Source organism: Triturus cristatus, chromosome 5_1 (genome assembly GCF_964204655.1).
Source record: "Triturus cristatus chromosome 5_1, aTriCri1.1, whole genome shotgun sequence".
Taxonomy (NCBI): Eukaryota; Metazoa; Chordata; class Amphibia; order Caudata; family Salamandridae; genus Triturus; species Triturus cristatus.
In genome coordinates this window covers 793,490,495-793,515,295 of record NC_140587.1, presented here as the reverse complement: position 1 = coordinate 793,515,295, position 24,801 = coordinate 793,490,495, and the positions used below count along the sequence as shown (strand labels likewise).

Genomic DNA, 24,801 nt, shown 5'->3' with positions numbered 1-24,801 from the left:
AATCAGTGTCATTGTGTCATCATTACTCACTTAGAAGTAGTTTTGGGTGATCTCATCACGTCTCATACGTCCGGCAGCTGCACCAGCACCTCCTGCGGGAGCGCGATGTGGTGCTGCTCCATCCTCATCTGATGATTCAGAGTCTGTCAGGTCCACTGGGGTTCCTTTCTTGGTAGCGATGTTGTGTAGCATTGCACAGGCAACCACTATTTTGCAACACGTCTCAGGGCTGTACTGTAGCGCTCCACCACTCTTATGGAGGCATCGAAAACGGCTCTTTAGGATTCCAAATGTCCTCTCAATGGCACAGCGTGTAGCTCTGTGTGCGCTGTTGTACCCCCTCTCACCTGCAGTTGATGGATTCAGGTACGGTGTGAGGATGTAGTCTCGTACAGCATACGCACTGTCACCTGCGGGGCATAAGCAGATTAATGTTCAATAGTGTCCTGCCACTGCATCACTCTACTGCCTCTGTGTGTGTTTAACAGGCATTTACCTAGCAGATAGCCCTCTCCAAAATCACCATTTGTGAGTCTGCGATGTAATGCACAGTGGCGAAACATGAATGAGTCGTGTGTGCTTCCAGGGTATTTGGCCACAATATCAGTGATTAAGTGTTGGGCATTGCACACTACCTGGATGTTCAGGGAATGATATGACTTTCTGTTGCGAAATACATACTCATTATGTGAGGGGGGTGAAATAGCGATATGTGTCCCATCTATGCAGCCAATGACATGGGGGAATTGTGCAATTTGGTAGAAATCTTGCTTGGTCTGATCCAGTGCCTGTGCTGTGCTAGGAAATTGTATGTGGTGATGCAGCCTCTGTACCATTGCATCCAGGAAAGCGTGGAAGAAGCGCGAAAGTGCACTTTGGGAGACACCTCCTGCTGTGGCAATGACCCCCTGGAAACTACCTGATGCCAGGAGGTGCAGTGAGCACAGCACCTGTACATGGGTGGGAATGGAGTGTGCCCTGCGTGTGGGGTGGTCAAGTATGGGTGTCAGTTCAGCAATTAAATCCAGGATGCTGTCTGGGTGCAGCCTGTAGTTGACATGGATCTCCTCATCGGTCACTTGGAAGAGGGTGATGCGTGCTCTGTAGATCCTTTCCTGGCGTCTCCGTCTCTGTGTGGCATCCCTGATTCGCAGCCTCCTGGCTATCACGTACAGCCCAGCCATGGTGGAAAGGCCCTGTGGCATTGTGGGCCTGTTTAAATAGGTTGCAGTAGGTTACCACCTGCTCAGTGTTGATGGTAATTGGGAAGTGCAAAATTGCGAATTTTGCATAATCGCTATTTGCGAGTTTTCTGAACATGTCATTTTGCGCAATCGCTATTTGCGAGTTCGGTAACAGCGATTTTCGCTAATACTGGTGCGCAGACTGCGATTACGCTGATTTATTCGCAGACTCCACTTTCCGCAAAATAGCTAATCGCTAAATTAGCGATTCGCACAGCTCTTCTGCGTATACCTTTCCTACATGGCTCAAGTATGTTTTGCGATCGCAAACACCCAGATTCCTGCGAATCGCACTGTTTGCGATCGCAAAACTGTTTCCTACATATGGCCCATGGTCCCTTGCTTGCTGACATATACATCTAAACAGGCAGGTCATCTGTGTAGTCTGGTACTTCTCTTCACAGACCCCACATAATCTATCTGTGAACCTTTACTTTCTCCACACACATCAGTCTGCTCCCCTGCATCCACACATACATTTTTAGAACCCTCAGAATTTAGTACCACCACCCTAGATTACAGCATCATTGCTCACAACGCCATTCCTAAACACTTTCATGACCCTTTGGGCATTGGTAAACCTTGCTGCTGAGACACCCACCTAGAGCTCTTATTTTCATCCAATCCTCAACTTGAACATCAAGGGCTCCTCCCCTTCAAAGCTCAAACTGACTTTTGTCAGTCAAAGAATGTTTAGTCACACAATAGGCAGGGAATCTTTGTTGTAGATTATCCCTTCAGTCAAGACTATTAACTTTAGTCAGCTGTATACACTCTTTCAACATCCTATTTATTCTTTCAACAGCTCCATCTGTTTCAGGTTTATAGATTGAACTTCTCTTGTGAAGAATACCATTTGAGGAAAAGATTCTCTCCATTTCATGTGAACAAAGCTGACGCCAGTTGGCTGAGAGAAAACACTTAGGAAATCTGTCTCTCTTAAACACCTTTTCCAAAAATGTAATCACATTAGAGGAGGTGATATCTTGCACACACACCACTTCCTCCCACCTTGAATAAAGATCTAGCAAAGCTTTCAACTAAGGTGTACAAAGCTATTTTCTAAGTGGCCCAACTGTTTCACAGCAAATTCTTCCCATGGGTACTCAGGAAGTTGCCTGCACACCATGGGTATCTCTATAGAGGTTACAATTATATCACTGTTTCGACATTTGTGTCATTCATGGACTCTCCTTTCCAACTGAATATATATCCCTGGCTACCAAAAATCTGCATGCAATCTTTCTTTAGACTTTTACTATCCCTCAATGACCGAGATGAGCGTGTTACCAATGTACCTCTCTAAATCAGAGGCACCTAATGAATGCCTCATAATTGTACTCACCTGACGACGCCGACAACGAGCTGCGCGCACGGAGGCGCATAAATTGCTGAGGCTCCCTCGGTGGAGTGGGGGCCTGAAATTGTACTCACCTGACGACGCCGACACCGGTCACTTCTTGCTGCACTTCTCCTGGGCTGCTCACGCTGTTGGTCTCTCCCGCCGCCACCGTTACCGCTGGCCGCTGTGGGGGGAGACTACAGCTCCCAGAGTTCCCGGTACCACTTCCGGGTGGCAACGAGCTGCGCGCACGGAGGCGCATAAATTGCTGAGGCTCCCTCGGTGGAGTGGGGGCCTGAAATTGTACTCACCTGACGACGCCGACACCGGTCACTTCTTGCTGCACTTCTCCTGGGCTGCTCACGCTGTTGGTCTCTCCCGCCGCCACCGTTACCGCTGGCCGCTGTGGGGGGAGACTACAGCTACCAGAGTTCCCGGTACCACTTCCGGGTGGCAACGAGCTGCGCGCACGGAGGCGCATAAATTGCTGAGGCTCCCTCCGTGTCGCGGGACGCGCGCGGGCGACGCCGGGAGAAGCCCGGGACAAGGGCGGGACCGTCTGTGGCCGTCCGGGGCCGGAGGAGGCCGGGCCGGGCCACAACTCTTGGTTCCTGAGCCTTTTCCAAAACACTGTCATACCCTCAAGAGGACAGGGGAGATAAGTTGCAGGGGGCAATTTTGTGGCTACACATCTCTGGCGGACAACACCTATTGTTTCTGGTAAAATTGGACTATGGTAAAACCGAAAAAACCCCAGAGTAGACCAGGGGGAGGAGCAAGGGGAACCCTTGACGCATTTATAACACGGGCAGAATCCTTACTCTCACACGAAATATTATTGACCGAGCGGAGGCTATCTCTTGATTCCCTCCTGGCCCACAAACGATCGTCACTGGGAGCAATCGCTGAATGTGTCACACCCTTGAAGGTCAGAACACCTTAGCCAATAGCAATAGTAACACCCAGCATGTGACTACAGCGCTAGTTCATACTCCAACGGTAGTCGAGGGGGAACAAGAGGTAATAATTTTGGAAGGGTCTATAACCTCCCCATGTAAACATCATACTTCTCCCTCGAGTTCAAATAAGGTGGTGTCACCAGCCCCGGGCATCAGGGAAAATAGAGCCGAAGTTCAAGCCGGGAACGCCACGGGGGTAGAGAGAGATCCTGACATCCCACTAGGGAGAGAAAGTGAAGTGATTACCCGATCGAAAAAAAACATTACTAGGGACAGTCCCCACCCCAGTCTCTCTGGTCCTATTACGAATACCAAGTCCCTGCCAAATGCACATCGTAAAGGTACCGAAAAAGCCAGAAACGTTAATAAAACCAAAAAAGGTATACCTAGGAATGAGCCCATAGCCACTGAAGACACAAGATCCCAATTTACTTGTTCACAATGTGAATCTTGTTCAACGGTAGTTAGAAAGGAATGGTTAACGGAAGCAATGAAAACAATAGAGTCCAATATAGAAGCCCTTCTTGTCAAACACTTGGCCCCCCTAGTAGATCATATTAACAAAATAGAGGGGAAAATAATTAGATTATTGGACGCACAAAATAGGGAACAGCCGGTGGCCCGAAATAATGCAAGTCAGGAAGGGCCGAGGAAGGACCTGTGTCCATCCAGCGCTGACTTAAATAATAGTAGGCTGGCAGGGAGCAATACGAGAGCTGCCACTATAGTGAATAAGGACAGAGTTACACCTCCCATCACTGCAACCTCTAGATCACAGCAGGAGGGTAAGAATAGTGGGATGGTAACAGCTCACAGTCCTCCTGATGCACAGGCCAAAAGCACCTCGGGTCTTCAGATATTGGACTTGCCCCCAGCCTCCTGCCCATACACAATAGTCCTGGCGGGAGTTCCAGCCCAAAACCCCGACAGAGAAGAATCGACAAGCTCCCTGATAAATAAAACTAATCACTGGTTATTGAATAACGTTAGGGGAGTTAATACAAGGAACACTCATATTCTTATGGCTAGAAGGGTAGCTTGGGTAGGACCATCAGAGAAAAAATTTTCTGGAGATTGCGTTGTTGTTAACTTCAGAGACCCGCAAATGGTAAAAGAACTACTGGCTTTTAGTTGCGGGTTCTTTGATGGTGGGTCGACAATTAAAATGCTCCCACTTAATTTTTTCTATAGGGACTACCGAGCTGAGCAAAGACAAACGAACTGGAGAAGAAGGGAAAAGCTCACCACAAGAAATAATAGCCCGTGGTCTGGCCCCAATCGGTTCACCCCTTTATGTGAGAGAGCAGTGATGGATGAATTGGACTGACTGGCCCATGAAGAGCTTTTAGAGCCCCTTTCTCCCATAGTCAATTTAGAGTACAGGGAATGTTTGGATAGTACGGGAAACACTCTAGAACTATCCCTCAGGCGAATTGAAACCTCACCAACTCCTTTAGTTACCAGTGTGGTTATGGGAGAGACTTGTTTTGCAGGGCCCCTCGACCTAAATCAGCCCACCCTAGTAAGGAGGCCAACAAATTACGAGGAGGAGGAGCTTAGGGTGGTTTCTTGGAACATCGCAGGATTATCTTCCAAGTTAAAAAATAAGGAGTGGTTGGATTTCAGCCAGAAATTCCATATCATCTGTTTGCAAGAGACATGGGAGACAGATAGTAGTACCGTTCATCTAGAGGGATACAAAATGTTTTTCGTACCAGCCCGGAAATCTAATATGGGAAGAGCGAAAGGTGGACTAATGATTTATGTGTCTCTCAAACTACAAGGATCCTGGGAGGTCATGGGCTGGAGTTCGGATCATCTACAGGGTATCTCTTACCGCAGGAAGGGCCTGGGTTTTGTCATATTAAATTTTTATAATGCAGTCCAGCCAACGTATAGGTTGAATGAGCTCGAGGATAGATTATCAGATTTACACGCTGGAGGAAACAACCCCCCAACCCTGATTCTGGCGGGCGACTTCAATTGTCACCAATGCCCACACTTAAAATGGGAAGGGGATAAATGGGATTGTTGCCCCTCTACCAAGGACTGGCACCTAGAACATACACTAGAAGGTAGCAAACTTGGTAACATCCTGGGCTCATATGATCTGATCCCTACGATGGAGTTAATTAAGCCCACTCACTTTAATGTGATTAATCCAACGTTTAAAGGCAGAGGGAGGGACACCATCATAGATTTTATTTTTATTTCAAATGATCTTAAACACAGGATTGTAGATTTTAGTATACAGATTAGTATTTTTAGTGACCATAACCCCCTGGTGCTGTTATTAAGGGTTGAGGATGGACCCGCTAAGGCAAAGGCCAGTATGACGAGGGGCAAACTAGAAGCAATCGATCAAGGCAGGCGTATACGTTGGTCGAATATAGATGGGGAAGTATTTTACAAAAATCTTATTGCAACCCCCGATAGTGGGATTTGGATGTGTCTAGACCCGGATGTGAAAGGCAAAAAATTGATAAACGCCTTCATAAATATGGCAAAGGAAATCGATAAGTTACTCAGGGCTAAAGCACCATCCACGGCCAACAGTCAACCGAAATGGTTTGACAAAGCTTGCTCTAGTGCCCAAAAAGAATTAAAACGGGCACTTAAAAAAGTACCGAAAGATAAGAGCAGGATCTCGGAATGTAGGGCCCATTATAAGCTGGCCATAAAAAGGAGGAAACAAACTATCCAATCTGAGGCTTGGGGGAATCTGAAGGAGGCAGCGGAGCTGAGAGACATGTCTAAATTCTGGAAGGTGATAAATGACCCAATTTTTCAGACATCAAATAGTGAGAAGATGGCCTGTAATATCCTCCCAGATGAATGGGTCTCTCATTTTAGCAAGCTATACAATCATGTCAGTGATCCAACCCAATCAGCCACAGATGTGGGGACTCTGCCAAATTCATGGGTAGAGTTTACAGTGGAGGAAGTTAAAAATGGAATTTGTGCCCTGACAAGAAACAAGGCCCCGGGGCCAGATGGGATTCCTCCAGATCTATTTTTATCGCAGGTCGAGCTGTGGGCACCTATATTAGTAAGAATTTTTAATACAGCCGTGGAAGAGGGACTGCCAAGGTCCTGGTCAACTGCCCATATCGTCCCCATTTTTAAAAAGGGAAATAAGAGTAACCCACAATGTTATAGACCGATTTCCTTAATTGATGTGTCTGCAAAAGTGTTAGGGAAGGTGATATTAAATCGTCTCATGGACTGGGCAGAGGAAAAAGATATTGTCACAGACACCCAGTATGGCTTCAGAATGGGCCGCTCAACTACTGACCAATGCCTCAATTTATATAATCTGGTCGCTAAATACACGGTGGCTGGCGAAGGTACAGTCTTTTTAGCTTTTATGGACTTAACAGCAGCCTTCGACCGGGTTAATCGAGGGAAATTATGGGAGATTTTAGAGTTGCTAGGGGTAGATTCGAGCTTGTTATTTATTTTAAAATCATTGCACTTTAGTACCACAGCTCAGGTCCGGTATAGTAACGAGGGGAACCTAACGGACCACTTTTCTTGTACAGGGGGTGTGAGACAAGGCTGCATCTTGGCGCCTTTCTTGTTTACATTATACATAAACGGTTTGGATAAGGCCCTGTGCACACTGGGAGTGGACTGCCCGAGAGTCGCAAGTAGAAGTATCCCGGTCTTATTGTACGCAGATGACGCAGTACTCCTCTCACGTACAGGGAGGGGTCTGCAATCTCTTATTGATGGCTTCTGCGAGTTTATGGCAAACCTAGATCTATCCCCTAACCTCACAAAATCCTACATTATGGAAGTAGGAAAAAGACCAACCAAGAATTTTATTTGTAAAATTGGGGGACACAAACTAGAGAAGGTCGAGGTTTTCAATTATTTAGGGATTACCTTCGACAAACATCTTAATTTTAGAGCACTAGCGACTGATAAATGCAAACAGCACGCGAGCATCATGGGCTCAATCATGAATCGTGCCACGAGATTAGGTAGATGGTCAGTGCTGGAAATATTGAATTTATATAACTCAATTTGTTGTTCTAAAATTATGTATGGGAGTGAGGTCTGGGGATTTAGAAATGTGGACTCCATACAACTAGAGGAAAACAAGTTCCTTAGGAGGATCTTGCAGGTTCCCCAAAGTACACCGGCCCATATCATTCACGAGGAGCTAGGGATCCCGTATATCTCTGACAGATTAAGCTTTAGGCCGTTACTGTGCTGGATTAAAATTTGGACCAACCCCGAAGCAAGCCTAAGCAGAGAAATAATAACAGACTGCATTAACAGGGACAAAGGTCATAAAATTCCATGGCTTAAATATGTTCAGGATAAACTGGAGTGGCTGGGATGTGCAAAATACTTTAGGGAACCATCGACACTAACACCTCAGCTAAAGGGCATTTTAAAGGTAGAATACATGAGGCGGATAGCCTGTGCCAGGGAAGATAGCGAAATTCTGAAAGGGTCAGTGAGATCTCATATATTAACCAAATCTGTTGTAGGTCTCGAACCCTACCTGGCACTAATCTATAACAAAAATGATAGATTTTTAATGACCAGATTTAGACTGGATCTTTTACATCATATTTTAGCAGTTCCCGCGGGGTACACGAAAGAAATTGGTACAAAGGGTCCCTGTGGCTGCGATCTAGGATCTCCACAGGATACCCTACATTTTGTATTCTTTTGCCCTTTTTATGAATATCCGCGGGCTCTTTTTCTAAAAACCATCCTAAGGGCGAATAAATTTACCCAGGTTAGAGTAGCCCTCTTATACTTAAAACTGGCTGTGGAACCCTTCACACTGTTCTGTACTGTAAATTTTTTAAGACTAGCCGTGAAATTGAGGAAATCTAGAGGGGAGATGTAAGTGAGTTTAATTGCCGGGCGCTGTAGGCGTCCGGATTAAAAGGCCCCCCGTACGATAGTCTTACATTGTACACAGAACAGGAGATGATTCATGGAGTTTACACAAAGGATGAACTGTAATGTTTACAGTACCTGGGATGTTATAAGATGTTTGTTTTAATTAGGCTACGGCTTATTTTTAACGTGATTGATCTTATATGAACTACGATCCTGCATTTTATTCACTGTTATAAGTTTGGTATTCCCTACCTGTACAGACGTCATCGCACTGCACTTTATAACTTTTAACATGAAATTTAGTTTAAATCCTGAGCCCAATTGATATCCTGGAATGGTCCATCAGATATGTTTTCTTTTTTAATATTTTAAGATGAAATGTTCAGATTACTATATGTGAAATGTGTAAATACATTGTTCTTTTATGGATGTTTTAATATCCGAATAAAGATACTTTTGATTGATTGAATGCCTCATAATAACATGCCTCTATCCACAGACAATTAATTCTTGATCATAATCCATGGTTTATTTAGTGAGCCAAAATGTTCATCCTGGCACACTGTTACCAACTCCATTAACTTCAAATCCTTCAACACCTCTTCCTTAAATTCCCCCCAGTTATCACCTCCTGTGTGACCTCACAGACATTCAGGGGAAGATTTACAAGAAAGTGACACATCTGTACAGATGCGTCACTTTCACTGCACCACCCTTAGAAATGCTTGCGCCACCACAGATGCGCGGTATTTACAATACGGCGCACTATGGCACAAGGATTGACAGATGCGTCAGAAAATCTGACGCATCTGTTGGCGGAAAAGTCACGCATTGCTGGAGTCGTGTCGGAAGCACGACGCAACTCCAGCAATGCATGTTGAGGCCTATTCCCACTACACTGCGTCACTACTTACGCCTGCTTGAAGCAGGCGTAAGGTTTTGACGCAGTGGCGTACTAAAAGTGGCGCAGTGAAATCTTGTCGATTTCACTGCGTCACTTTTACGAGGCCTTCCTGCGTGGGAACGCCCACCCTGCATACATTATACCTGATGCAGGTATAATGTGACGCTGGGCTTTACAACGTGCCGCATCTCCCTAGATGCGTCACGTTGTAAATAAGCCTCATTTTTTGTGCCGCAGTTGCTTAAAAAAAAGTAACGCAATGGCGGCGCAGGAAGGCGCAAGGGGCTTGTAAATCTGCCCCTCATTTCCTCTTCTAAAAAATTATGCTTAACCTCCTCCAAGTCCACATCATTGACCAGTCTAGACAGACAATCAACTTACACATTCCTGACCAAAGGAATATATTTACCATCAAAACAAAATTCCTGCAGGGCTATCACCCACATACGGATCCTCGATGAAATGGAATCTAATGCTTTCTTCATACTGACTTAATGATCGGAACAAACTTTACTTTTGTATCCCAAATCAATTTCTTGAACTTTCTCAATGACCAGAATATAGCCAACACTTCTTTTTCAATATTACAGAGTAATTAATCTGTGAACCACACAAACAACTGGAGGCACATGCTATCCCTCTACTCCATCTCTTTTTGTAAAAGAATTGCACCCAATCCTTTACCACTGGCATCTGTAATAATCATAGTCTCCTCAACAGGATCATATGCCTGTAAACACGGTGCATTCTCAGCTCAAATTTTACCCCACAAAATATCTCAAACATATAGAATTGTCAGCAAAGTTCTTGATACATTTACCATAATATTCGACCATACCCACAAACTAAACTAACTCTCATTTGCTCAAGGTTCATTCAGCCCTACAACTGTGTTAACTAAATCTTTTTTTAGGTGCAACACCCTTCTTGGAAATATCATTCCCTTAACAAGCCACTTCATGCACATCAAACTTACACTTATCCTTCCTAAGTGTCAGTCCAGCCACCGGAAGCTTCCTCAACACAGCACATACCATATCATCATGCTCTTCCACAGTACTTCCATACATTGGCACATCATCCTTGTAGTTCCTCACTCCCCTTAAACCTTTCAACACTTTGATCACCACCTGTTGAAATACAGAAGCATCAGAAACAAGACCAAAGGGCATTTTCTTAAATGTATAATCTCCCATTGGTTTTATAAACACAGTAAGTATGTACGTGTGAGCAATAAACCAGCTCTACCTGGAGATGAACTGCTGTTAACTTTAAAGTTGAAAAAATACCTAGCATTTGCCAATGTTGATATTATGTTGGGTAATGGAAATCAATCTACTATGACCTCTTTATTGTCACGGAACACTACTATACTTGCAACATGATTTCAGTAACCTTAGTTTGTTTTACCCAGCAGGAGTGATGTTCCAGGTGAGTAGTCCACCACTGCCCAACTGTGCTTACCCTGATGAGAAACTAAGCACCCAACAGGAGGAAGCGCCAAGAGTAAAGGGTAAAGGGAGGAAATAAAAAGGAAAACAGGGAAAGAGGATCTGTTCAATGGTTTCGCCTGTGCTGTCTGTGACCACCCTCCAGGGTTCCCGCTGGTGCACTGTATTTGAACCCAAGGAGGGAGACTCAGTACTTCTTACTCTGGCGGTATCCTAAGGATAAGAAACCCATAATAAACTGTTGTCAATGATGTATTGTCCTTGAATGAATAGTTGGTGTACTGGAGTGTAGACGTGTTGATGTGCATCTGGTTCTTGATTTCCTTTGTCTTGAGTTGAGGTCCCTGATCAGGGCGGATCTCAGGTAGGTAAACATTTGTGACAAGGGTAGATCGCAGATAGAGCGACGTTGAGGCACATTCAAGGGCGAGAACTTCTATTTTACAGACTATTTGGCTATTCTATGCATCAACTGCACAGATTCTTTCTCACTCAAACTCTAACCATTTGTACTCAATCACACATTACTCAACCAGTCTTCAAACTGGCTGGCTTAGCCCAATATTGTGTTGTTTGCAATGCTCAGTTCAAAAATACTGCTATCTCACTGGAGCGTTAGTTGCAAAAGACGCTCTCCATCTTGAGCATTAATAAACCACTTGTTTACTCTACGTATGCTGTGTAGCTATGCAGAAGCCATCTCAGGAGTTCCAATTACAAGCTATGCAGTCTTTGTATCAGAAGTCTTAAAATAGCATATTTGTCCAGAACTCGTTTGCACTGGCATGATATAGAAATGTACGTAGCTATGTTTTTTTTTCTTTTTTCTCTTTTGATCCAGCGTCATTGCAAGGATGCTGCCCAAGGATTAAGAAGACCTGCAGGTGGTGCTAGCTGCATTAAGAAATATCCTCAAGGGAACCCAGGAGACTGGAATAAAGTAATAGAGTAGTCCTTGATGCAAGTTCAGGATAAGGGATTGGCAAGCAAATGCATGACATTTGGCATGGCCTTTTATAGACCTGAGTCCCAAAATGTCAGCTTAGATTACCTTAATCTTTCATGACCACCCGGAGGCAATCAAAAGGGGGCTGGAGACCGAGTGGAGCAACTCGTGTCACTTCTGAGCATGTGAGTGCATTTGAGCTTCCCCTGTGTGCCTAGCTGAGTGCAAAGTGTTTATGTTTTGTGTGGGTGCAGGGGTGTGTGTGTGCATGTGAATCCCCGCCTCTGGGCCCTGACCACTTCTGCCCAGAGGTGCCCCACATGGCAACATAGATGCTGGGCCCGACGGGGACCTTAAGCTTATTGAATGCTCTTAAATCTACCCAGAACCGAATATTCCCATTGGGCTTCATGGCAACAACTATAGGGGCTAGTCACTCAGTGGCTTCAACTGGTTCAATCATGCCAAATTCCAATAATGTTTGCAAGTCTAAGTCTACACTGCTCTGAACAGTTACTGGAATGTGTCTGACCTTTGCTGCAACAGGTATGGCACTTTTCCTAAGTCTAATAAGGGGTTTGTACCATTTGAGGTATCCTGACTTGTCAACAAACAAATATTCAAATTCTTTACCAAACTTTTTTTGTAGGTGAACTCACCTATTGCATCTGGACCTAAGGATTCAATATCACACCCAAACATTTCTGATGTGGCCAGCCTATCAAATCATCCCCTTTCCTGGATATATACACTTTGCTCACAATGTACTTGTTGCTTAAATCGAAGCAAATATATAAAACCCCTAGTATCTTGATTGGTTCCCACCATACCCTCCAGGTTGCACAGCCGTACTTGATCAAATGTTCTCTTAGAAATTATAGTTAAATGAGAACAAAATTCAAATTTAATAAGAAGTTCAACGCCATGAACCCTCGCCATCTGGCTTGGATGGACATCATTTTGACCACTGAATTGAAAAATTGTCTCCCGTGACACTTCTTTCACCTCTTTCTTCTTCTCTCTTCTTCCTTTATTCCTACAACTTTATAAATAATGCCCTGTTTTCCTACAATTATTACAAAAAGCATTAAGCACATGCCAATCTCTAGCATTAGCCCTGTGTCTACTCATCCAACACCTAAAGCATTCTCCAGAAAACTTAATTTGCACATCTTTACTCACTGCCTTCTTTTGTTTTGATAAACTGATTTGTACTAAGTGTATGCATAAGAGAACAGTACAACACACATTGTGCACAGCAAGGAAGGTCACAGCATGCAATTGGAAGGCATATACACAGAGTTGGCATAGTATCCCACTTTAAAGCAACAAGGACATTGGCTGCAGCATTTTCAATCTCATACAGTACTGTACAATTTTGACCCAACCATTTCCCCCCATACTCAGTAGTGCTTAAGGGGGTAACCCCTGGCCTTGTACACCAACCTCTCCTACAGGGCATACCAATGCACCCACCAGCGCCACTGGGTAAGAGTAGGTGGAGAAGGTGATCTCCATTGGGCGGCAAGGCCACGTTTGGCCACTGCCAGGGCCAGCCCCAAGAAAAAGCAGTCTACTGTCATGCCTCCAGAACCATCAAAGACACCAAGCAGGAGCATTAAAAGGTAACAAGGGACCTCCCATCCTAGCAGTTCAGTCATTTCTCTCACCACCTGGGACCAATACTTTTGGATTATGGAGCATTGCCAAACCAGATGATAGAAGTCAGCAGGAGCCTCCCCACAGCGAGGCCAAGTGCGTTTGGGGAGAATCCTTGCCCAATATATCCGAACTGGGTAGAGATAGGCTCCATATAAATAGTAGGTTTGAACCAGACGTAACTTGGAAGAGATCACTGTAGTTCTTGGTGCCTTCAGGGCATTGCGCCAGTCATCCTCTTCCAGTGGGCCTATCAATGCCTCCCATTGGGCTCCAAGGTGGTCCAAGGTACTTAGGAAGTTAATTATAAGGGTTCAATATATTTTGGAGACTTCCCCCTCCGGCCCAAGTCACCCGTTAGGACCTTGGCCTCCAGCGAGCTGAATTCGGGGAGTGAGGTAGTTTGGGTAATATGGGGTTGAAGAGCATGTCTCAACTGGAGATATTTATACAATTGCATGCAAAACAGCGTGTATGTCATTTGAAGTTCTTGATAGGCTCTCATGTGTGCTCCTGCCCAGACATCCCCGAGCAGAGAAATACCAATTGAGTCCCATCCCCCAAGACCTTGCAAGGATGCCACCTTCCTCAACCGGTTACCGTGCCAGAGAGGTGTGTGTTGTGTAAGTCTAGTGTCCAATCGGGTGTGGCGTAACCCTTCCCTCCAGGCCTGCAATCATATACTATTGATAAGATTTAGGGAACTCCTGTAAGGCTGAGCTCTAGACAATGTACGGAGTCTGACCATTCCCCGTTTAACCAGTCATGAAGAACCAGGAGGTGCGAGGCTAAATGGTATAGGTAGAGGTTGGCCATCCCTAACCTGCTGTCGTAGGGACCCCATTGACAATATGCAAAGGGGACATGGGTCCTCAAGCCATGCCATAAAAAGGAGGCTGCAATCCCATCTTGGGTTTGGAACCAGCTCTGCAGGAGGGGGAGCGGCTAGTTTTGGAAAATGGAGAGGAAACTGGGCAGCACCATCCTTTTGTATAGGGTGATTCCCATTGCGTTTAGCAGAAGAGAGTGCTATTTGATAAGATCCGCTTGAGTCTTCCACACCAGAGGCTTTATATTGACAGACCATGCCAACTCGGGGTGGAAGGCGACCCAGATGCCTAGGTATTTAAAGGAGAGACGATGGATGGGTATGGTGTCTTGCCAATCAAAACAGTCTTAGGAGGGAACAAATGACACCAATACCGACTTAACTGGATTTACCCTAAGACCTGATACCGCTTCAAAGCATCCAAGAGGTGAAGTGAGAGATTCAAGAGATTGGGTGATAGTCAACACATGAAGTGGATAGAGGCTGTGTCTTGGGAATCACTGCGATCGGTGTGGTGTCTATTTTCCCCAGGAAAGGCACCCAATTTTCTCACCTCTTCGTAAAAGTATTTGGCATTTTGAGATACTCTGACTCTGTGGAGTCAGAGTATCTCAAAATGCCAGGTAATATCTGCGGGGAACCCACCGGAACCAGGAATTTTATCGGGGCCACAGCCAACAAGGCTTCCCCAAGCTCCTCAATCGAGAAGGGCTTGTTGAGAGCTGCAATCTCTGCCTGTAAGAATCATGGAAGGGGAACAACATCAAGAAACTGGGGGGACAGAGCTTGATCCCTTTCGGGGGCAGTGTATAATTGGTGATACTATTGGGTGAACAGCTTCATTATTTCAGGGAGGGAGTAAAGGGAGACCCCATGTTCAATGATGATCTCACATTAATCAAGAAGAGGGAGAGAGAGGTGCATAGTGGACCTTGCCTCATGTTTCAGATAGATAACCAAAAGAAATCAACTAGAAAGCTTAAACTGATATCCTTCCAGATATAGTAGTATTCCTTAAGGGAAAATATTTACTTTTCTTAAAATAACCCTCACCCACCAAAAGGTCCCTTAATGGCATGCTTCATCATCGGGTTCTTCCCGCCCCGCTGCGTGACGTGCATGCTGCAACCAACGGGGACATGGGAGCACTTTCTGGAAGGTGTGGGCTATATTACTAAAAGATAAGAGTTGAAGGGTCAGTGATATAATGAACAAACAGTCTAAAGAATACCTGGCCACTAAGGACCTATACTGAATCCCGTGGCTGGTATTGTTAAAATGGGTGTGTTGGAGGTGCACAATATAATGTATGTGTTACTCTTGCTCCACATGTTTCAAGCCTTCCCCTTCCCTTCAAGTATGATTGATCCCTAATACCACTCCTTAATATTGGCTATTGTATTCTTAAGTGCCTATTCATGGAATATCATTAGACGTTATACGATACCCAATTGGTATAATACTTCAATAATACCTATTTGGTAAGATGTCTCAATTCATTTTATTATTGTTCTAACTTTGCCCCATGAGCTCTGCAGGGGAGGGGAGGGACGCTTGTAGTCAGACTTGCCTCAAAGCTACTCTCTCGCCCAGCATTCTTTGCCTGCCCATGGCTCTGTGGGCATTGGTAATCTCAAGAAGGATTCTGTTTATCTGGTGGTGGAAAGCCAACAAGTATAGCAGCTTCCCATTTTGGTCCACCCCCTTCCAAACACCCTGGTCATAGTGGCACATCATAGGTGCTCGGCTGCTTCTAAGGATTGAAGGGGAATTTCTTCATGAAGAAGTCAGTTGTGAGTTTGGCCTCAAGGCACAGGGCTTGGGTCTCAAGCTGGGTAATGTGCAGAGAGCGGGCCCGCTCCGGCGCACTGATGCGTCCCTTGACAAACTCATGTGTTGTGAATTTGCTGGCTGCCCAGAGAGTACCAATGGTGGCCGTCGAGCCTTCATTATTATGGAAGTACGCCTGCAGCTCCACACTTGGAGTTTGCACATAGTCCTTATCTTGTAGGTACCAGGCATTAAGACACCTCATAGGACAAACGAAGGTGAAGAAGAATTGGAGCACAATCCAATATGTGTCTGGCAAAGATCTGGATGAGGGAGATTGCATGACAGTCAAGGGCTGGCAGAAAAACAAAGCCAATACAGGAGTGGGAGTGATATGCTGCCGATATGTGAGTGTGTTGGTGTCATTTTTGTGTGCAAGAATCTCCAGGCATCACAGATTCCCAGCGCTGTAGCCCAGTCACCCAGGTGGCGGGTCCCAGAGTGCCTGACTGCCAAGGGAGGTTTCGGTAGGCTCTGCCTTTTGGACAGGGACTGCATTACAATCCCCGCCCACTATTATCGGACCTTGTGAGAGGTCCAGAAGCATCCTTGATAGATCACAGAATAAGATGGTGTGAGCCGCAGGTTGAGCATAAACACTCACCAAGTTGAAAGATTGGCACTCAAGCATGCCCTGTAGGTCACAAAATTCCCGGAAGACCATGAGGGGAAAAGACTGTCGAAGCAGGATGGCTACTCCTTGGGATCTGCGGGAGAACCCCGCATGGAGAACACAAATGAACCCCTTACATGCCTTATGCACCAAGAAGGGGCAGCGATTTCCCAGAAGATGTGTCTCTTCGAGAATGAGAACCTTAGGGAGATAACAGTGAGAAATGTCAGAACTGCATTTCGCTTAATCCGGTCCAGTAGACCATCAACATTCCACAACAGGATGTGTAGAGGTGGCGCCACGGGGGCATATTGTGGTAAATAGAGAGAAAGGCGAGGGAAAACCTCCCCATTGACTTAAGGACAAGAGCATTGATACTTTATATATAAACAGGGGGGGACCATGCCCTGCTGTGGATCACAGTGTGTATGCTGGAACTGTCTAATTAACAACAACAGTGTCGCTTCAAATCCCCACCCCTCAACTGCCAACTCCCACCCTAACCTTCTACCCCAGAAGCATCTGTCACCCTTAAAAAGCAAAACTGAAAAGAAAGTTCCATTTAAGAAAGGGATTCATGCATGTTGGTCCCCTCTAGCAAGGACAAATGGGTGAATGGTAGCCATCAGGGTAAGCTCCAAACCACACAGCAGAAAACAGTTTCAAGAGCTCAAGAACTTGGAACCTAGTGAAGCGATCACAAGAGGTCTGATTCAGTCAGGCTCCCAAAGGGCAACAAGGGTGTTGAATCTCGAGGAGGATTATTAGTCATTACCAGTCCCTGATCTCCAGGAGTCAGAGATTGATCCTACGTGGGGGAAAAGGGCCCTTGGACTAAAGGAGACTCAGAAGCCAATGCAAAGTGGTTACAGGGGCAGGAGCGGGTGCTGGTGAGGCATCCTCGCTTTTTAGTTGGTATCAGTGTCAAGTTGGTTCCTCCTTCCCAGTCTCCTGAGGTGAGGCCCCGGCATGAGCACAAAGGGGTTGTTCTTCTGTGAGCCACAGCCAAGCTCACTGAGGCTTTAAAAAAATATGACTTTTTAGAATGAATCACACAGAGCTTGGCCGGCAACATGAGATAATATTGGAGACCCATTGCTCTGAGTTTTTGCCTGACCGAGTATGAATGGTACTGTTGTTGCACCTCCTTTGTATAGTCAGGAAAAATGAGAACTTTTGCATTTACGCACCTAAAGTACAGTTGGGATTGGGCCACCCTCAAGTTTGCATCTCTGTCCCTAAAGTTTAGGATCTATGCAATCGTCGGTCTTGGGAAGATGACAGGAGAAGGCTTAGGGGTCAGCGTGTGGTGGGCCTTCTCAATTGGAAACCAGGAGGACAGTTGGTCTGATGACATCCAGAATTGTATCCAAGTCTCCAGGAAGCCTGCCTACTTGCTGAGGCTTGGTCCCTTTATGGATACCAATCACACATACATTATTGGGTGGCGATCAATTTTTGCCATCTTCAGGCTAAAGGTGCAGCTCCGACGTGCGAGCGTGAAGGCCAGTGACCTGAGCCTTAAGGGATGCGACCTCGTCTTAGACTGCTTAAATTCATGTCTCAGCTTCTGCTTCTGTAATCCAGGCTGTGGTGTTTCTGAGGTCCTGGCGGAGCTGCCTCACATCCATACACATTTTGCCTATTTTGGTTTCCGTAGTCAGATCAGCTGTCATAGGAGAGCCTGCTGATCCACCCCCGGCACCCCCCAGGGGGCCACCCACAGTTCCAGTGGTAAATTATTCCATGCTTGTCTGGGAATAGATGGGTGAGTCTCTACCCATGTTGAGTCACTGCAAAGCTGCAGGGCACTTCTGGCAGAGGAAGTATGAACTGCTTGCCACAGCTACGCAACAGTTCCGGCAGCCGCGATAGGCAAAGGACTTTTTTTAGGCTCACAGAGGTAGGTCTAGAGGAGATGCAGGGAATGGCTCAGATCAACTGCAATATAACATTGAATGTCTTGTAGTCTGATTTCCCACAGTGCAGGGAGGACGGAGGCAAGGGGAGGACCATCCTCACCTCCAGTCCAGGGGACCTCCAACTAAGGCACCAGTCCTAGAGCCAGGGATTCTTCGCCAAGAAAGTCCCAGTTCCACAGTGTGTCCTAGATGATGGATGAAAGGTGGGTGAACCATTGGACTATGCCTGGGGTCCTGACACCACCACCCCTGGTCAGCAAAGAATGCAGGGATAGTTGAAGACTATGGGGTGAGGGTCCCCCCGCAGAGCAGTAGGAGGGGAGAAACCCTAAGTGACCCCCACCGCACCCCCAATTCCTGGTCCAGGTACAGCAGTTGGCAGGCAGCTCCACCAAGGAGGGTCCCCGGAGTGTCTCTAGGGTCATATTTGACGCAGACAGTAAATCAAGCACCCGGGCCCACCAGGGGCTAAACACTAGGTCGGGATTCCTCAGGCAGGGACCTCCTACTCACCCCTCCCCCACTGAACTGCACTAATCAAAGCACCCCTGGCTGGCACAGCTGTTCGAATTCAGGCCCAGGTAGTTTTTGGGCAGACTTCGGGCTGCAGCAGGCTTCAGGAAGGGGGAGGGGACGTGCCAATGACAGCCAATAAGATGGGGCCGCCACCCCCTAGCGCCTACCAGTAGGCCCAGAATACAAGGGACCCAGCCGCCGGATGCTTCGGAAACCACGCTCACCTCACCGCCATTGCTCCGGCATCCAGGTGCATCTTCAGGGTGGCTGTGCTCAACATGCAAGGCCACTGGCTCCTACCAGCACGCTCCTGGCCTTGATCTCCAGAGGGGTCCCCAATGGGCAGGACCCATATGCAGGATGACAGGTACTTGTTGGAGAGGGGGAACACCCGCCAGGCCCAACAGATAAGGCAAGATCTACCTCCCAACAGCACCTCCCAGTAGGCCCCAATCACAATAGGATAGACCAAGCTGCAGAAGGCAGAGGGCACCTCCACTCACTCCCCCTCACAGCTCCTGTGGGCCAGGACGTTTGCAAGGCGGTCGCAGGTCACAGCCACAGCAGCGGAATCTCGTTTGCTCCGATCACCTACAGCATCAAGCCCCTGGGGAGAGATGACCTCTTCGCTCTGTCCATGCGGGTAAGTAGTGTCACGATCAACGAGGCAGCACCCCCGCCTCAAAACACCTTTGTCATTGTGGCTCAGCTCCGACAGGACCAGGGCTGTGCTTTGTGTATCCGATGGCCACCATTTGGCATGATTAAAGATGGATTAGAGGGGAATCCATTTGGAGCTCTACTAGTGAGGGTCCACCATGTTGGCCAGTGAAGCCACGCCCCTACTGCCATGCTTTTAACCTCACAAACCACTTCTTCCACTTTCTCAGTCTGAGATGGACTTTTGTTCTTATCATTGCTCAACTCACACATTTTAGCATGTGTTCAACTCTTTTTGCTCTTATCAACACCTCTTTCAAAGGTGGTTAATCTTTAAACAACAACTCCTATCACATTTTGTCACTTTTGCATTTGAGTACAAATTGGATCATTCATCCATTCATCAGTTGCAGCTCCGAATTACAATTAGCAGCTAACTTTCTCAAACTTGTGTAATAATCCTCCACCAATTCTTTATTTCCTTGTTCTCTCAGGTCAAAGTTGTATCTCTCCATGATGATACTCACATGTGGAAGATAATGTTGATCCATTTGAAGTAAACGGATTTCATATTGATTCAGATCCCTCTTTTCTTCTAAGCTCAGATCAAGCAAGGTTTCTAAAACATCTTGACCTTCACCTCTGAGACAATGCATTAACAAAGAGTACTTCCTTTTGGCACTAGGATTTGTCCCACAAATCCTAGCATAATGAACAAACATTTTCTTCCACTTACTCCACCCAATAGGTGGATCACCAGGAGTACTCAAGAAAAACAGTGGAGGTGTTACATTCTGCATCTTTCTCAAACTCAAATGCCCAAAACTACAAACAAACTGAAATATAGACAGCTGTTCCTATTCCAGAAGTAAAATTAATATAACATGAACCTATAAATATACCATCAACTAAACTTTCTGCACAAAAACAATGCTGCCTTTAATGCAGGCAGCCTTGCACCATGGTGCAAGGGTGACTGCATTAGCACTAGGCTACACTGTTCGCGCTAATGCAGAGAGAGCAGATGTTGTGAGTTCCCTTTGGGATCCACTTAGTTATCCCTTATTTTAGCCTAACTGCACGTTGTAGGCTGCTTTGCTTTGCAGATGTTAAACAGAGCACTTTTGTTTTTGTGCTACGATTTTATTTTAGAAATTTGCTGCACATGTTTTTATTTTTCAGTTCTCCTTTCTGGGACTCAGTGTGAACATTTCATGCATGGTCGAACAACACCGTGCCCTGCTTTTTCTGTGATCGGCTGGCACCATAGCTTGGCATTTAGACACAACATGGAGGAACAGCTGCTGTTTTCAAGTGAGGCACCTAATCCATGACGATAATTTACAGGGAGAGCATATGCACTTTGCACTGATCAGTAGAAGTAAAGTGCCCAGAGTCATAAAACCACCACAGGCTGAACTGTTCCTATTAGAGAAGGATCAAGAGTAATTTCCATATGTCTGGGCCAAAAATGAGGTTGCCAGTCATTAGACTTATTTTCCTCCAAGTCACTATTTGTGTGTTTTATTTATCAGTCCACACCACCACAACAGAAGCTAGTTTTCCTCCAATATTTTTCCTCTGTACAGCATTGTCAAAACACACCATATGTGAGTTTTACCGTTGAAATTTTGTTTTCTAAGATGAAGTGACATCATAATGGAAATCCCCAAATATTCTGCTCTTGATAACATAGTAGATTGCATCAGGGGAATGAGTCTTCCTGCCATTGATAGACCTTTGTTTTATGACATTACTGAAACTCGGGCCTCCAGATTCTATAATGTCAGGATCATTTAGTCATTGTAGGAAAGTAGGTTCTGCTTTTATGGTTTCCCCCAATTTTTGCCTGGTGCTAAGCTGTTTTGGACTTGTCTGACTGGGATCCTGTTAACAAGAACCCCAGTCTCTCTCCTTTCTCCCTTGAATTGTTGCGGTCAGTACTTGTGTACATCCAGGGTTGGATACTGGGGTACCCTTATCAGTCCCTAGTATATGGTACTAAGATACCCAGGCATAGGCACACCAGAGGTCCCCCATGGGCTGAAGCATGCATTATGCCACCCATGGTAGACCATTCAAAATGCAACTACAGGCCTGCCTTTGTAGCCTGTGTAAGCTGGTGCTAGCACCACTTACAAAAAATACAGGTTTTCTATATTTAGGGTCACTGCACTTAAAACTTATGTCACCCCATTTGCCGGCCTTATCAATCCTGAAGGCAGGGTGCTTGGTTCTAAGTGTGAGGGTGCATGAGCAGGACACCCCTACAGCCTACCGAGTCCATTCTCCCAGGTTGTACGTGAAGCAGCCATATACCATATAGAGGGGCACCACGTAATTATGCGATGACATCTCAAAATCGGCAGCAACGTCTCCTATCATGTTTGGTATCAAACATGTTGGAATCATACCCCCACATCGTAAACGGTGTGGGAGTATGATTTCAAGCACTGGAACAGGCCTCTGTTAGGCTCTCAGTGATCCTGGTACCACTCTGCTAAACCCGGCCAGCACAACATGGCTCCTGCGGCCCAGAGACTGATTCTGCCCACCTGCCACATGAGCCAAGCTTGTGCAGGGTGAAGGCAGAACAATAGGTATCCTGTCCTAGGGAGGTGTGACCACCTGCCAGACAGGATTTAGTGTATTGGGGCCCGGTGGGTGCGCTTGCCAGCGCTACTCAGTTGGCATGAGGGGCACATTTGGTGCCTCCTTGCATAGTCCACTTTAAACCAGCCCTGGAAGCTGTTGGCTCCCACTTTGGCGTGAAATTGGACAAACAACATGAGTAACCTCCCCCTGTCCAAACCCTCCCCTGGGAGGGTCCCCTGAATCATCTCAACCATTTATTTAGGCTACTTAGGGGCTTACCTGGGTGTAGGTCCCTAGATTCGTCATGGGACAAGATTCAATTCAGACACTACTTCAACTTCAACCGTCTGGGCACTCTGGACTTCATTTGGGCTTAACTTCATCCACCTTTCAGTCCGCTGCATCGTCTGTGCCTGTGCACCGTTGCAGCGCTATTAAGAATGATATATTGACCATTGACTCGATTTTGCATAACTCACTCCATTTTCTGTGCTGACTCGATCTTCTGTAACAGACTCTATTTTCTGTGCTCGCACATAGCTGCAAAGTGGGGTGGGAATGATTTTGCTCTTCACTTGTTTTCGCTCCTCACCGATCACAGTGTACTGGAACATGTTGTGTGGGATGCGTGCTTGGTACCTTTCAGGGCAAAGATTGCCTTTTCCAGAGAAATGTGTGGAATGTACAGCTCTGTCTCTGAGTCAAAATACAGGGGCCTGGCCAGCTTCCGTCTTCACTTTGACACAGACCAGTATGTTCAGCTCAGTTTTTTTATAAGAGAAGAAAGGGGGCGAGCTTTCTAGAACCTTCGCCTCAAGTTGAGTAAAGGTATTAAAGGCGGGGAACCTTGGCACCCAGACGGGAGGTTGCTTGTGGGGCAGACGTCATCACAAGAAAACGGATCTTTTTTAGAGTCCCGATCGATCTTCCACCTGGACTGGCAAGGGCTCCTCCAGTCGAGTTGGCGGAATGATGAATATTCATACAGTGATGTATTCTTCTTACTTACCTAATGTGCATAATCTCTAAGTTTCTCTGCTCCATGTATATGTTATGGGTCTAGCCACTGCCCAGCTCACCTCGCTGTGATCCTCCATATTTGCTGTATATCACACTTATAATGCTTACTGTATGTCAATTATTATTCCTGGGCTACATTGCATTTGTTCCTATATAATGTAATAAGGTTCTGAACTGGTTAACAGACTTTGAACAAGCCTGTGTATCAAGGATAACAACTGTCCAGTTAAAACACGCATACACGTGCAAACTGTCAAAACGTGCTGCACGTGTGGAAGAGTTGTAGCGGTTGCAATGAAAGGTATTTAAACAGCACCCACCCATTGAGACTCGCTTAGTCTCATTTGATTGCGTCACTTACCTGGCTCCAGATCCCTTGTCGGAGGTGTCTCTTCCAGGGCTCCTCTTCCCGGGCTCCATTCCCCTTCGGCTGGCTGCACTTCCGGTGGGTGCTCTCCACGGCTCCCTCCTTCTTCCTGTTTCCTGGCTGGGAACTCCGGAACCTGCAAGAGAAACACAAATAGAACCAGAAAAACTAAGTCAAATGATCATACATTCAAGCAAGGTAATGCTGCAGAATAACTTTCAGGACGTTCCGGTGAGTTTTCAAATTGTATTTTATTTTGTTAAGAAGGCAACAAACTTCGGATTGCTCGACTTCTGAGCACCCTTTTTCCAAAGAAGGAAAAAGACTGTTTTGATGCTTGGCAATAAACTCAAAGGATTTAAGACTATACTCTCATGTTTGGCAACATTATATAAGAAGTGATTGCAGTGAGATTAACCGCAAAAGAACTGGACTGAGTCTGTAAATGAGAGACATTGCTTAAGGACCTTTGTTCTGTTGACTATAGATATGTATATGTGTACTGCTCTCATGTGTTATTTTAGGTGAACTGTGTTTCTCAGAGAACAGTCTCAAAACTGGACGAGCAGAGGATAAATAACACTGTAAGTCAGACGGCATTTATTGACATGTCAAGAGTTGTTCTTTTTAAGGCAGGAATGAATGTCAGAGTTAAAACTATATTTTCTTTCCTAGGAAAACATATTTGCTCGTCTTGAGAAATATTTCACTCAAAAAACAGTATATATGCTACATGTTATTCTATTTTTGTGCCTAAGTTCCCTCGATATTTGGGAGTCTGCATTAACCAATATATTCTGCCTTCCTTTTCAAAGTATTGAATTAATAGATATGTGTGTGTCACTTTAAATGCACATGAATTTGTTTTCTTGCCTCGCCTTAAGAGAGTGCTTGTTTCATTGCCTCGTCTTTTGGGAATGCTGTTCTACGTGTGTTATATAAAGGTGCAGCAGTACATTTGCCTCCTCTCTGGAGTGCTGGTTCAAATTAGAAGCACAACATCCATACAGGAACCTTCCAAGGTCTGTGGGCATCCAAGTCACCTGAAGGAATCTCCCTTGAAGTCAAGGAGTCACTT

At 45.8% G+C, this 24,801-nt stretch overlaps 1 protein-coding gene across 1 annotated transcript in view; it reads right to left on the bottom strand.

Moving 5' to 3' along the window:
• LOC146831489 (uncharacterized) overlaps nt 1–24,801 on the bottom strand; it is a 76,341-nt gene that overhangs the window by 1,345 nt on the left and 50,195 nt on the right. Inside the window, exons 2-3 of the mRNA XM_085605818.1 lie at nt 23,718–23,859; nt 31–410 (exon numbers count right to left, since the gene is read on the bottom strand). Coding sequence (XP_085461944.1) covers nt 31–410; nt 23,718–23,859 — 522 coding nt within the window. The remainder of the gene's footprint in view (nt 1–30; nt 411–23,717; nt 23,860–24,801) is intronic.